The sequence below is a fragment of the Nothoprocta perdicaria genome, unplaced genomic scaffold (assembly GCF_003342845.1).
Source record: "Nothoprocta perdicaria isolate Ctin4 unplaced genomic scaffold, notPer1 scaffold_21, whole genome shotgun sequence".
In the NCBI taxonomy this organism is placed as follows: domain Eukaryota; kingdom Metazoa; phylum Chordata; class Aves; order Tinamiformes; family Tinamidae; genus Nothoprocta; species Nothoprocta perdicaria.
In genome coordinates, this window is record NW_020455316.1 from 5,751,136 (window position 1) to 5,763,138 (window position 12,003).

Consider the following 12,003-nt stretch of genomic DNA (forward strand, 5'->3'; position numbering starts at 1 on the left):
TGGGCACCCTGAGCACAGGCCCTGAGCACCCTGAGCACAGACCCTGGGAACAGGCCCGGGCACAGGCCCCGGGCACCCTGAGCACCCTGAGCACAGGCCCTGAGCACCCTGAGCACAGACCCTGGGAACAGGCCCGGGCACAGGCCCCGGGCACCCTGAGCACCCACCTGGGCACCCTGGGCACAGGCCCTGAGCACCCTGAGCACAGACCTGGGCACCCCGGGCACAGGCCCCGGGCACGGACTCGCACCCGGGGACTGCTGCCCTTCGCGTGTCGGCCAGCAAAGCGACACCATCTGTGTCTCCAGAGCAGGGACAGTTTTCTACCTCACCTGCACTCGCTGCTAAGCACAGAAGTGAGCCTGAATTTGTGGCATAAGGAACATTCTTAAGTCCTGACTATTTCTGCATCATTCCTTATTTCCCCTACATACCTCCGATCAAACAGAAGCATGAAGTGTGCATAATAATTAGATTAGAAGATGCACTGTACAGAGGAAGAATACCAACAAAAATCTAACAGCCACTGACCGAAACAGGATGTGTTCTAGAGTTAATTTTTACTTCRATTTTAATTAAACCTAAAGTGTTCATACAGAGAGTGATACGGATTTTTTCAGCAGCATATTTCACTTTTGACAAGGCTATTAGAGCCAGAACAATCAATGTAGCTGTTGCAACCTAGGATATTTTTCAAGTATACAGCACAAGCAGTACAGAAGGCTGTTAAGGATGTAAATACTTTCCCATTACGTGGGAAAGTGTTGTTTTGGGGGCTTTCTGGATGGCACTGTCAGGTGACTTTTGCTCGTACACTCTTGCACTTACTGGTAGGTTTTCATTGCTTCTCGATCTCAGCTGAGGGTGAAACAATGAAGAGGATTTTTACACGAAGCAGCAGCTTCCACCAGTTAAAGCGGGCGTTCTTCAGGCCTGGAGAAGCTGCAGGTCTCTAGAAGTCCYTTCCARCCTTATCCATTCTGTGACCGTGTCTCCACAGGAGCCCGGGCCTCATTTCCAGCGCCGCTGCCCAATCCCTGTGCGGAGCTTTACGGGAGATCCAGCTCCCYGGGCTGGAAGGGGCCCAGCTCCAGCACAGGGAGGCCCTGAGGGATCTTTGGGCTCAGGTGCGAGGTGCTTGCAGGACAGCAACCCAACCCCGGGTCAGCAGCACASTGTGTGGTTTATGCGCCCCTGAATCTAAAAATATTTAAAATACGAATAAAAATATTGAGAGCAATACACATTACCAGAGCCCTGCACACAAGACACCTTGAGGTTTAATGCTGAGCACAGGAGCCACCCAGCTCGGAGGGAAGCCTGTTCAGTGTCTCCATTAATTTCAGCAAGCATTAATTTTAGTTCAGATCTAACATGGATTTATTACAGCAGACTATGGCCCTCAGCCTGGACATCAGCTCAGCAGCAGCTTTAACACAGGAGGCTTTTCTAGTGCCCAGCGCCCTCTGGAAAACGGGCACACGAGCTCTGCAAGATCTTGCAGATTGCAAAACGACACGGATAATAAGAGTAATAAAAAGAAGTCATTTGTATCAGTAGATTGGTAGTAGTTATTACAACCACCATTTCTTTTTAATGAATGCAATCGAATTGTTAGGTATGATCCCAGGTGATCAGGACATCACACACGGTGTTTGGAAAAGAGATTTCCAGGTTTTGATGATACTGCTGGGAGATTACGGAGCACAGGTCACCTTTAGTGAAATGTGTCTATTCAGGGACTTGCACTTTGATACTGTGGTACCCCACAGAAAGCACAAAGCGGGCAGGTGGGGGGAAGAAAAATCTCGTTAAAATAAACTGTTTTTTATCAGTCATTTTATTCTGTCTGTCCACATGAATACATTCAAAACAGAGGGCTAAGCTCCACTGAGGGGCTCGTGAAGCATCATTAGAGGTGACTGGACCACACGCTGACAGAGGCGGATGGGTGTTCGGAGGGGACGGGCTCCAAAGGGCCTGCGGGAACAGCCAAAGGTCAGAAGAACTCCCACCGCTGTTCACTGCAGCGAGGGCTACACCGTGTTCGTCTTCAATGCATCTTCTGACATAAACTGACACTATTTCCGACGTGAACTGCGTGCTGAGAAGAAACATCAGCGTTTGGAGAGCGCTAAAGCCGCGGCTTGGTACCGGACACCGCAGTCGGAGGGGCTCAGCTGCAGCCACGTCCTCGTGCCCGGGCTCCGCTGGGCACGTTCACGCTGCCCAAGTCGCTGCTCGGAGCCCGCTGGCCCTCCACGGCCAGGCACGAGGACACGGTTGGAACTGGCTGCTCCGGAGGAGACTGTGGAGAGATGGATTCACAGAGGGTAGAGAGCGAAAAGCAGCCAAATCCCTCGGCTCTGGCTCCCCACCTCCAGGATCCACAGAAACCTCGATTTATCACAGAACCGGGGCAGAATCTAAGGGGTCCCATTCCTTGTTTCCAGTACCACTAGCTTTAACACTTCTCTCTAGATACACAACCCAACACACGACCACGTCGACCAAGCAAAGTGACACAGTGACAAGGTTCATGCAGGAGTCATAAACCCAGCATTGGGGATCCAATCCAGCAGATGTGTRCACCAGGCTCAGCATGAAACACAGTAGTCTTGAGCATCCATGCTGAAGAATTTGGGAGCAGGACACTGCTCTGGGGCAAAGACTAAGCGATCCTGTGCAAACAGGATTCCTTCCCCTCAAACAGGAGGCATGAGAAAARGTCCATAGAAGGGCAGGAAGGATGCCTAGGGTTATAGATATGGTTATGCACAAAATCCCAAGGGCACAAGAGGGTGCAGAGAGCTCTGCTGTTTGCTGTTCACCACCAGAGCAGCATCAGACGCAGCAAGAAGCAGCCAGCTTTGCATCGAGCTGCCCTTGAGGCAACGAGTCAGTCAAAGACCTATGAAATGCAAACCGAGGTCCCTGGGCTGCGGTAGCCACACGCTGCGAGAACATCCAAGAGGAWGCATCCRGATGCTTGCYCAGCTCTTCTCCTTCCCCAGCCACYCTGCTGCTGCAGGGGGGAGCCCGGGACCCGGGCAGACCCTGCGCTGGCTTCGGCAGCCCCCTCGTCCCGCACCGCGGCGCTGGGCAGGGAAACGTGCCAGCCCTGCAGGGAGGACGGGGAACAGATCCCACAAGGGAACAACCACGAGGAAGGGCTTTGCAGAGCCCTGGCACAGGCTGCCCAGGGAGCCTGTGGAGTCTCCTTCTCTGGAGATCTTCCCAACCCGCCTGGATGCCGCCCTGTGCCCCGTGCTCTGGGTGTCCCTGCTGGAGCAGGGGGTTGGACTGGATGATCTCTAGAGGTCCCTTCCAACCTCAACCCTTCTGTGATTCTGTGACTTTGCTGCACTTCTGCGGCAAAGCCACAGCACAAAAACAGAGAGGAGACTCAGCAGAGCCATTTCCAGCTCTCAGGACTTTCAAGAGGATGTTTTGTGAGCACCCAACCACAAGGAGACAGGGTTACAGCCTATCTCTTCTCACAACTAGAAGCTGAGCATGTTACATGATAATGCGCTTATGCATTTTAAATATTGCTGTGCCCCATGTAAATATTGCAGGATCACTTMCAGTTAAAAGGAATACTGCTGTTTCAGCTCTGCAAAGCCAACCTGCAAGCAGCTGCTCTGACTGGTTTTACAAACCTCTAGCACTAACACTTCACTACAATGATCRTAATTGGCTAAACCTAGTATTTTATATCACAGGAATTTAATTTCTTTAAGTCACATGCAAYAAGTCACAAACCTCTCCAAATGAACACCTTAACCAGCACAGTTTTCAAAAGAAGGGACTCATGCCACACAGCTAAATCACTTGCTATTTTGTTTGACGGTTGCAATTGGGGACTTTTTTCCTCATTACACTGCTGAACTCCTGGCTGGTGGTGTTTGAAAAGTGATACATTCCAATTCATTCCACATTTCTCAACAAGGAGCATGTTCTTTCCAAGAAGTGCTATTGGAAATGTTCAATTACTTTGTACAAMCAAGGGTGGAGATGAAATTCATGATTATCACTAGAAGTCAAGCTTAATGTTAAGAATTTGACGTTTGTCTTCATTATCCAACAAGCTGTGAACCAAACCAACAGGATTGTAATTATTTTGTCATCCTGTTGTGGTTTAAAAGACATTCTAGGAAACAAAAGATTCAGCTTGTTTGTTCTTATACATTGACCTGCATAATATGCTTGAACAGAAGCAGAGCTGTCATGAAAACAATATTCACTACAGAAGCAACCACAACTAAACCTAYCTTATCAAAGGTTCTGTTAAAGCATCCCTACCCAGTGCCACTAACCACCAGCAGGAGTCAAAGTTCAACTTTTGGTCTTTCTAAGTGCATATTATTTTTAGGTTTATGCTGCTCCTTCTCAAACTCCTCCGTTTCCYCCCAAACATGTTCTCAGGAAGAACGTGGCTGAGCAGCACCTGCCCTTACACCCAACGCAATGCATGGAAAGTATTTCAGTTCTGCCATTTTCAAACCGCACAAACATGCAAAAAAGATTGAAAGGACAGTGTTTTCTCTCTCTCATTAGAGGATATTCTATTTTCTGTTCCCTAATTTCAGTAACTTCCCTGTAATATCTGTTCACTTTGACACAGCTGCAAGGCAAGAAATCATTATCACAGAAGAGCAACTACAAGTGGGACAGTTATTTGAAGTTTCTTCATTATTTGAAAGCTCTTCAAAGACATTTCCCTTATCTGAGCTTTAATACTGCAAATCTTCTTGGACTAGATATTTCAGGATAATTGTAGCAAGCCCAGGCAGAGAGCGACTTAGAGCTACTTCCTGCTGCCTGCTCCCTGTCAAAGATATATCTTGCTTTAAAGCATTGAAAACCCCTTAACTGAGTCATACATATTATAATAGCAGAATAAACTGTGCATATTTTATTCATAGCCTGCAAAATATGAAGCAGGCTAAACTATACCCTACCTCCAGCAAACAGAAGCGCAAGTCAGAAAAAGTAAAAATCGGCAGGGTTAGTAAAGATAAAACAAAAGGCAAAATCAAGAGAAAACAGAGCCCCCTTGTCTGCTCAGAGGTTTCCCACTGCGTTTAATCAGATCTGCCTAATGTGTGCTTAAAACCAGCCGGGGTTACTGGGAGGTGTGCACACTTACACACACACTGAGCCACCAAGGGCCAGGGCAGAGTCCAGCCCGGGCAAACACCAGAGGGAGGTTTCTGCTCAAACAGTAACAGGGCTGGGCGCTCCCTTAAACTCACAAGGCTTTCATTCACACAGGTCTTACTTAAGCCGAACAGCCACCTCTCGGAAGGGCAGGAGCCTCAGGGAGGACCTTGTTGCTGCGGAGCAAGGTCCAACAGTGGGAGGCAGGGGAGGTTCGTGGCGCTCTTAGCTCCTCCACGTCCACCCTGGAAAGGTCCTTCTCTTGTTTACAAACATTTTATCCACCGAGTTTTCAGCACTACATTTTTTTTWWAAWYYTTTTWRKWWKRMMMMAWTTKSMMSRRKWWYMRGRWYSRWWAAMYTTWAAAAAAAAAAATTCCAGGGAAAGCTGCATTCCAGCMAACTGCAATCTGTGCTGGCTCTGTGGTCAGCATATTCCTCTGCAATGTTTCAGCTAAATGTACATCATTCAGTGAGGGCACTGTGAAGATTTCAAAAGGAGTTCGGCTAATTCGATTTGCTAGGTAATATCATCCACCCCCAGCTAATATCAAGGAATTGCTGCATATTATTTTTATACAAACAAGTCACTCTCTTCACCCCTCCCTCTTTGCAAACATATTCAAACCAGATTAGCTTCAGCAACCTGAGAAGTCTCCTYGTTTCAACAGCAACATGCTGCTGGTAAGGCAAAAAGAAAGCCAAAAGCCTCCTCTAGAGACCAGATGGACTCTTCATTTTAAAAACAAAGAATGATTTAACAAAAATATCTCTAGTGGGAAYAGAAAAGTGAATCACACCTCTATGACTTTGCTTTTAGCTTGCCAGAGAACATGACATATAGAATGTTTGGGTCAAGCAGAACAGCTCCGACACCAACCTCAGTCACATCCATATACATATATTAGACGCCGAGGGATTTATTTCTCAGTATTGCAGTATGTCCAGGAGAAAGCAATGCACTAACGAGTAAAGGGCAATAAATCTGTGTGAATCAATCACTGGGTGATTACACATGTAAGACCAAAATTTGGAAACAAGCCCTCACAGAATGGAAGGGCCCAGAACACCAGTTTCCTATAGAACCGCATGACTTTGCGATTAGTCATCAACCAGCCCTTGTCCTTAACACTGTCCAAAAAGCTTCTTATCACGTGGGCCAGAACGGCGACAACCTAGAAACGAACCTGCCACCCACTTACATTAAAGCTATGGAGATCTGTAAAGTAAAGGAAAAGCTGAGATGGGCACCCTGTCCCCAGAAGAGCCTTTTTCTTTGCAGGTTAGAACAAAATGATCCAAACTTTGGTGGTAGAAGCTGTACAAACTACCACCCTACATTTTGACCCATGATGACCTACAAGTCAAAATTAAACCATCGATTCTGACACTGTTTTTAAGTGGGAGAGAGTCTAGGATCTCTGAGCAGTATTAATTTCTTCAGACAAAGTAATCATCCTGCCTCACAAATTCTCAGAAAGCTGCTGACCTACTTGTGCTGAACAGGAGGAGAAGACAAGGAGTTATCCCACCCAGGCACTTTTCTTCATCCTCCCTAAAGCTTAGGGCTAGTTTTTATGTTCGGGAGCACGAAATTAAGATGAAAACTCCCCTGCTCACAGATGTGCTAGCAGAACAACTGCCCTTTTCCCCAGATGTGGCTTCCCATGTAACCCGCGGACATTTGGCCTGTTTGTTTGCCCTTTTCCTCATGCATTTTGCAAGGATCTATAGGCACCCCCTGCAAAGGCCCCGCAGGAAAAAGCCTCTGGGATGCAGCACCGAGCACAGCAGGAACGGAGCCTGTAATGTAGGTTCCTAAATGCTGAGATAAATCAGATGAAGAAAAGCAGGCAGAAAGGAGATATCAAAGCTTTAGCACTGCGTTACGGATTGCTCACCCACCAAGTTACCTCTTCTCCTCGCACCAGGCTGTACGCAGACCTAACGCTTTACCTGTSCAAAGAAGGTGCATACGTGCTAGAGCCCCGCTGTGCCGGCGCGCAGGGGAGAAGGCGGCAGGAGCGCCGACGGGCCGGACACACCGGCCTCGGGCACCGGGCACCTTGCGGCGGGGGCAGCCCGGCCCGCAGCCCGGCCGGGGCTGCCGAGAGCGGCGAGCTGGTCGCCCAGGGAAGGCGCCGCGGGCAGAGGCGAAGCCGCAATCCCGCGGCCGGGACGGGACCGGCGCGGCGCCCTCCTCCCCGCGGCGCGAGCCCCGCTGCTCCCAGCGCGCCGGGCGCTCCGCAGCAGCGCGCGCAGCCCCGGCCGGGCGCTCAGCCCGCGCGACGGCAGCGGAGCCGCCGCCTTACATGGGGGAGCCGGGGGAGCCGCGGTGGGACCTGCCCGCCCCGTGCGGGTAGACCTGCTGGCCCGCGCACCGCGGGTAGACCTGCTGGCCCGCSCGCGCCGGAGCGGGTAGACMTGCTGGCCCGCCCGCCCCGAGCAGCTTCCCTTGGTTCCCCGTCCTGCCGCGGAGCCTCGCACCCTCCGGGTTGCCGCAAAGCCGGGCTCGCCTTTGGGCCTCGCGACTGCTCTAGTTAAATCAGTAATTACGGCGACAATTACAGTTGCTGACCCGCGCTGCCTCGGCGCGCGCCCAGGTAGCCGGGACGCTCCGCTCCGCGCCCCGCAGCCCGCTCACCGCCACGGAGCCCGAGGAGGAGGCGACGAAGACGCGGATAACCATCTTCCCGCGGGGCCGCGGCGCGAGCGGCGCTGCCCGTGCCCGTTCCCGTTCCCACTGCGTCCCGGCGGCGGCACCGGCCGCTGCGAGGCGGCAGCGGCGGGAAAGGTGGGGGCGGCGCGCGGGGACCGACGGGCCTTGTAGTTCCCGCCGCAGCCGCCGCCGCCCCCGCGGGCTCGTGCCCTGGCGCCCGAAATGGCGGCGGGCGCCGCCTGCCCCGTCCCGCCCGCGGCGGCTTCCCCCATCCGCTGGCCGGCTCTGCTCTCGGTGGCGGCGGGGCCGCGTCTCGGTCCCCTCCATCGCCAGGGCCGCTCGCTTTGGGAGAGCTCTGCGGCTCCGCGGTGTGCGCCCGAGGCTGGGCAGGGCTTGGAGCCCCTTCGGCATGGACCAGCACGATCCATCAATGGAATAGGCAGCCCCATGGAGCTCCTCACTGTCCAGCTTATCCGTGGGTGGCCRTGAGGAAGCCCTCGGGATGCTTTGGGGACCACGAAGCCAGTGCCCATCTCCACTGAACAGCCCGGCTGTCGCACACATACGCACGGCTCCCGTTGAAACCCTCACGCGTTTCCCACATCACTACTACACTGCTCGTTTTCTCCAGTTAAACTTTCCCTTCCTGACGTTTTATCCCAAGTGCTGAAGTACTTCATCTTAGACCCCTTAAGACTTGATCTTAACGGCAGTTTTCAGGCAGTGCCGGTAGGAAGGCAGGCGGTTCAAGGCAGAAACTGTCCAAACCAGGCATCAAACAAGGCTCTTGGACCTGGTTGCTCAGTCAAGCAGCTCAGACTGCCAAATATGTTCCTAAAGCTTTCTCTGCACTTTACCATGTATAATTTATTTTGAAATCCCAAGATGCTTGCTTGCAGGCACAGTGGAAAGTACCTAGGAGCAATAAAAGAATAATCAGGACGCTCAGCGCTCATTTGGAGCTTGATTCATGCTTTATGGAAATCACTGGAAGGCTTCCCACTGGCTTTGCTATCTTCAGCATCGGCCGCTAAAGTGTRATCCTACTCGGGTACCCCCCTTGTAAAGGTTTATGACTATGCATTACTTCGCTTTCATGAGGAAGCATGTTGAAACCAATGGAAATGACCATATGGGTAAACACAGGTACAAAGGTTAAGATTTTCCAGCCCTGAACCTAAGTCTTTTCCATTCTCTCTTATGCCAGCTTAAGAAATTCAAGATAATATATTTTCCTACTAACTTTTATGTTGCTTTGCTATTTGTCCTCATATATTAAAAACGCTAGCAATGATTTTATATTGAGGTTTATGTTATTTGGTCTCAGAGCTGCAGCCTTTACTGAGTTCTTACTGTGGGAACCACAAATAAGGCACCCAACAAGAATTTACTGGTAAACTGCTGCTGAAAAAAAATAAAAGAGCAAAAGGAGCAAAGTAGCCCCTGGTCTGTGAGGTTTTTCTGAACAACTTGTTAAAATTCTAAGATAGGGAGCATGGGTGGGAAACTGATTTAGAATCCCCTTTACCTTAGTCAGTGAAGTTCCCCTATGTTACAGGATTATTTCTGACAAAATATTTTCCTGTCTTTCTCTAGGGATTCTTAAACAGGTGGAGTTGTTTCCCCACTTACTTCCCACTTGGTTCCATAAACTAGTAGACTGTGCACTTGTTTTGCTTTTTACCTCATCTAAATACTATTTTTAATATTCCAGTTTGGCCGTAYGGTTAATATAAAAACAAACAGAACAAGGGCAACTCAATACTGCAGGCTCTATCTGATTTTCTCACAGTATTAATATACAGTATTAAATTGTWGTCTTAATAAGTTTGCCTTTGAATATGTCTCTTACATAAAGCCAAAAGGAAATATAGTAAGGTCTTATTCTGAAGGATGCTGAATGTTTTACCCTCACTAGAGTAAGTAGGAGGTGAGGGTGCTAAGTATCTCTCAGAGACAACCTTGACAATGACTTGACCAATAACCTAAGGAGATCATGCAGCAGAGTCTAGAATAGATTGAACTGGCTGCAAATGGAAGAAAAAACCCATAAAATATAAATGAGAAAATTAAGAAACTTTATAACTAAAGTACTTTTAAGGTTGTTTTCTGTTCTRGTAAGAGTTCTTTAATCTGTCGGCTCCAAAAGCCAGAGGTACATTCTCCTTTCCCGCTCCAAAAACACAAGCAACTCTCATTGCAATTCACTTCATACTGAGTTACAGTCTCAAAAATCTCTAAATTCTCAAAAGCTGTAGGAAGAAAGAGGTGGGAGGAAAGGCAAAACCAGCACGGCTCAGAAAAACCCAAACCCACTACTCCATTTATCCTGGAGTAATCCCCAGCCAGCCATGCCAAGGCGCTCTATTCTCCTCCTTTTTTCAAAGCCTCCCGTGTGGTCATGTAGCCCTAAGGTTAGTCTGTTCCTAGAGCTCTCACTTAAAAATGGAGAGCTTGGGAAGTGAAATTCCTGGCCAGCATTTATAGACTTAAGCTTAGCAAAAGCATTGGAGCTCATGGAGATCCTTCACCCATCATAACTGACATGCCWCCTTTGGCCTCCTTCAGCTTCCTTATTCCACCGTTATTTGTGGACACCTTCTAAGACAGAGCAAGAGCTTCCTGCCTGTGTTCACACCACTTGACCATTAAGAATGCAGACAGTATTTTTATTTTCTCTCTTTTGTTAGTGCTCCTAACATAACGACCATACCTGTTAAGGAGCTAGTTCTGCCCTGGAAGTAATCCAGAAAATGAGAAAAAAAGAAATCATATGCTGAAAAGCTGACGACTGCAAGATGACTGCAGGTACATGTCCTGTAGCCACAGCTTGAACTCTGTTTCCAGTGTACAATTCTAGAGGCATGAAAATCAAATGGTAAATGCATTTAGCTGAGTATTAAGAAATGTGATAAAAGAAAACAACRTTGAAATGATTTATGAGCAGTTTTCCATGCTTACAGGAGGTGCAGAAACACTCCATTCAAGGWCTGGAGTTGAAAATGAAAATTTATGGAGTTTTTTTTTTTTAAAGATATCATGTAAGAATGATTCATTGTTATGCCAGATCTTTAGAGAAGATTAAACAGCTTTGCTCCTACTAAGATTAATAGATATATAGGTTAATAGATATATTTGCAAAGGCTTGCAAATATATGAAAATAGAAACATAAAAGTACAATACTGGGCAAAAAAAGAAAAGAGTTATAATAAAAGATTATTTGTAGAGCAGGATGCAATAGGCATGAGTGAAAACCCTGGAGAAAAGGAATTTTTATACTCAGGACTGAAAAAAGTAGATTGCATGTCTTTACATACCCCTGGAAAAGAGTGTTTTTTCTGAAACGTTTTAGAGTTTTTCTGAGACTTTTTAGAGTTTTTCTGATACATGAGTTGCTGGTACTCATCAGTTATTTCTCCAGGATCTATGAAAGGTTGCTAAGAAATAGTAAATTCACAGTAAATTCCTGCAATGATTCACTTCAAATTTCTAAGCAAACACCTCTGAAAGACTCTAAATATTAAAAAGATGAAAATCGCTGTTTTAGAGGGTCATTAAAGACTGTGAGAATCCTGAGCAGTTTTCCCTGGTAGAAATGTGACCGTCATGCTGGGGAAAAGCAAGGCTGAGAAACAACATCCTCCCTCTGCAGTAGAGCTACAGAGCTGTATCTGCATCACCTCATCTCCCCTGCAAACCCCCCAAAAAAGAAGAAAACTTAAGGACTCCAAAACATGCAAAATAACCAAGGTAAAGTAATGTAAAGTGCAGGATTACTCCACCTCTCTAGTAGCGGCACTCACTATGCTGACTAACAGCCTATAAATGCCATGGCTAGGCACAGCTCAAAAGCATACAAGCTAATGCTATTTGGAGGCTGATTCTGCTCATACTTCCTAGAAGCTACTATTTTTTTTTTTTAATTTATCAATTTAATTGCAGGAAGAATCTCTGAGTCATGCTAAGTAGTTCAGTAGTGTCTGCAGTCATGGACTGTGCACAGAATTCTGACTCCACTGCTTAATGCAGAGCAGGGTAAGTAGCCCATTAATTCCTTAAAAAAATGGAAAGAAAGGAAAAGGAAAAGGAAAAGGAAAAGGAAAAGGAAAAGGAAAAGGAAAAGGAAAAGGAGAAAAGGAAAAGGAGAAGGAAAGGAGAAGGAGAAGGAGAAGGAGAAGGA

At 48.0% G+C, this 12,003-nt stretch overlaps 1 protein-coding gene across 1 annotated transcript in view; it reads right to left on the bottom strand.

Annotated features, from left to right (window-relative positions):
- SH3BGRL2 (SH3 domain binding glutamate rich protein like 2) overlaps positions 1 to 7,874 on the bottom strand; it is a 30,142-nt gene extending 22,268 nt beyond the window's left edge. Inside the window, exon 1 of the mRNA XM_026038468.1 lies at positions 7,808 to 7,874. Coding sequence (XP_025894253.1) covers positions 7,808 to 7,852 — 45 coding nt within the window. The 5' untranslated portion in view covers positions 7,853 to 7,874. The remainder of the gene's footprint in view (positions 1 to 7,807) is intronic.
- Positions 7,875 to 12,003: the final 4,129 nt, after the last annotated feature.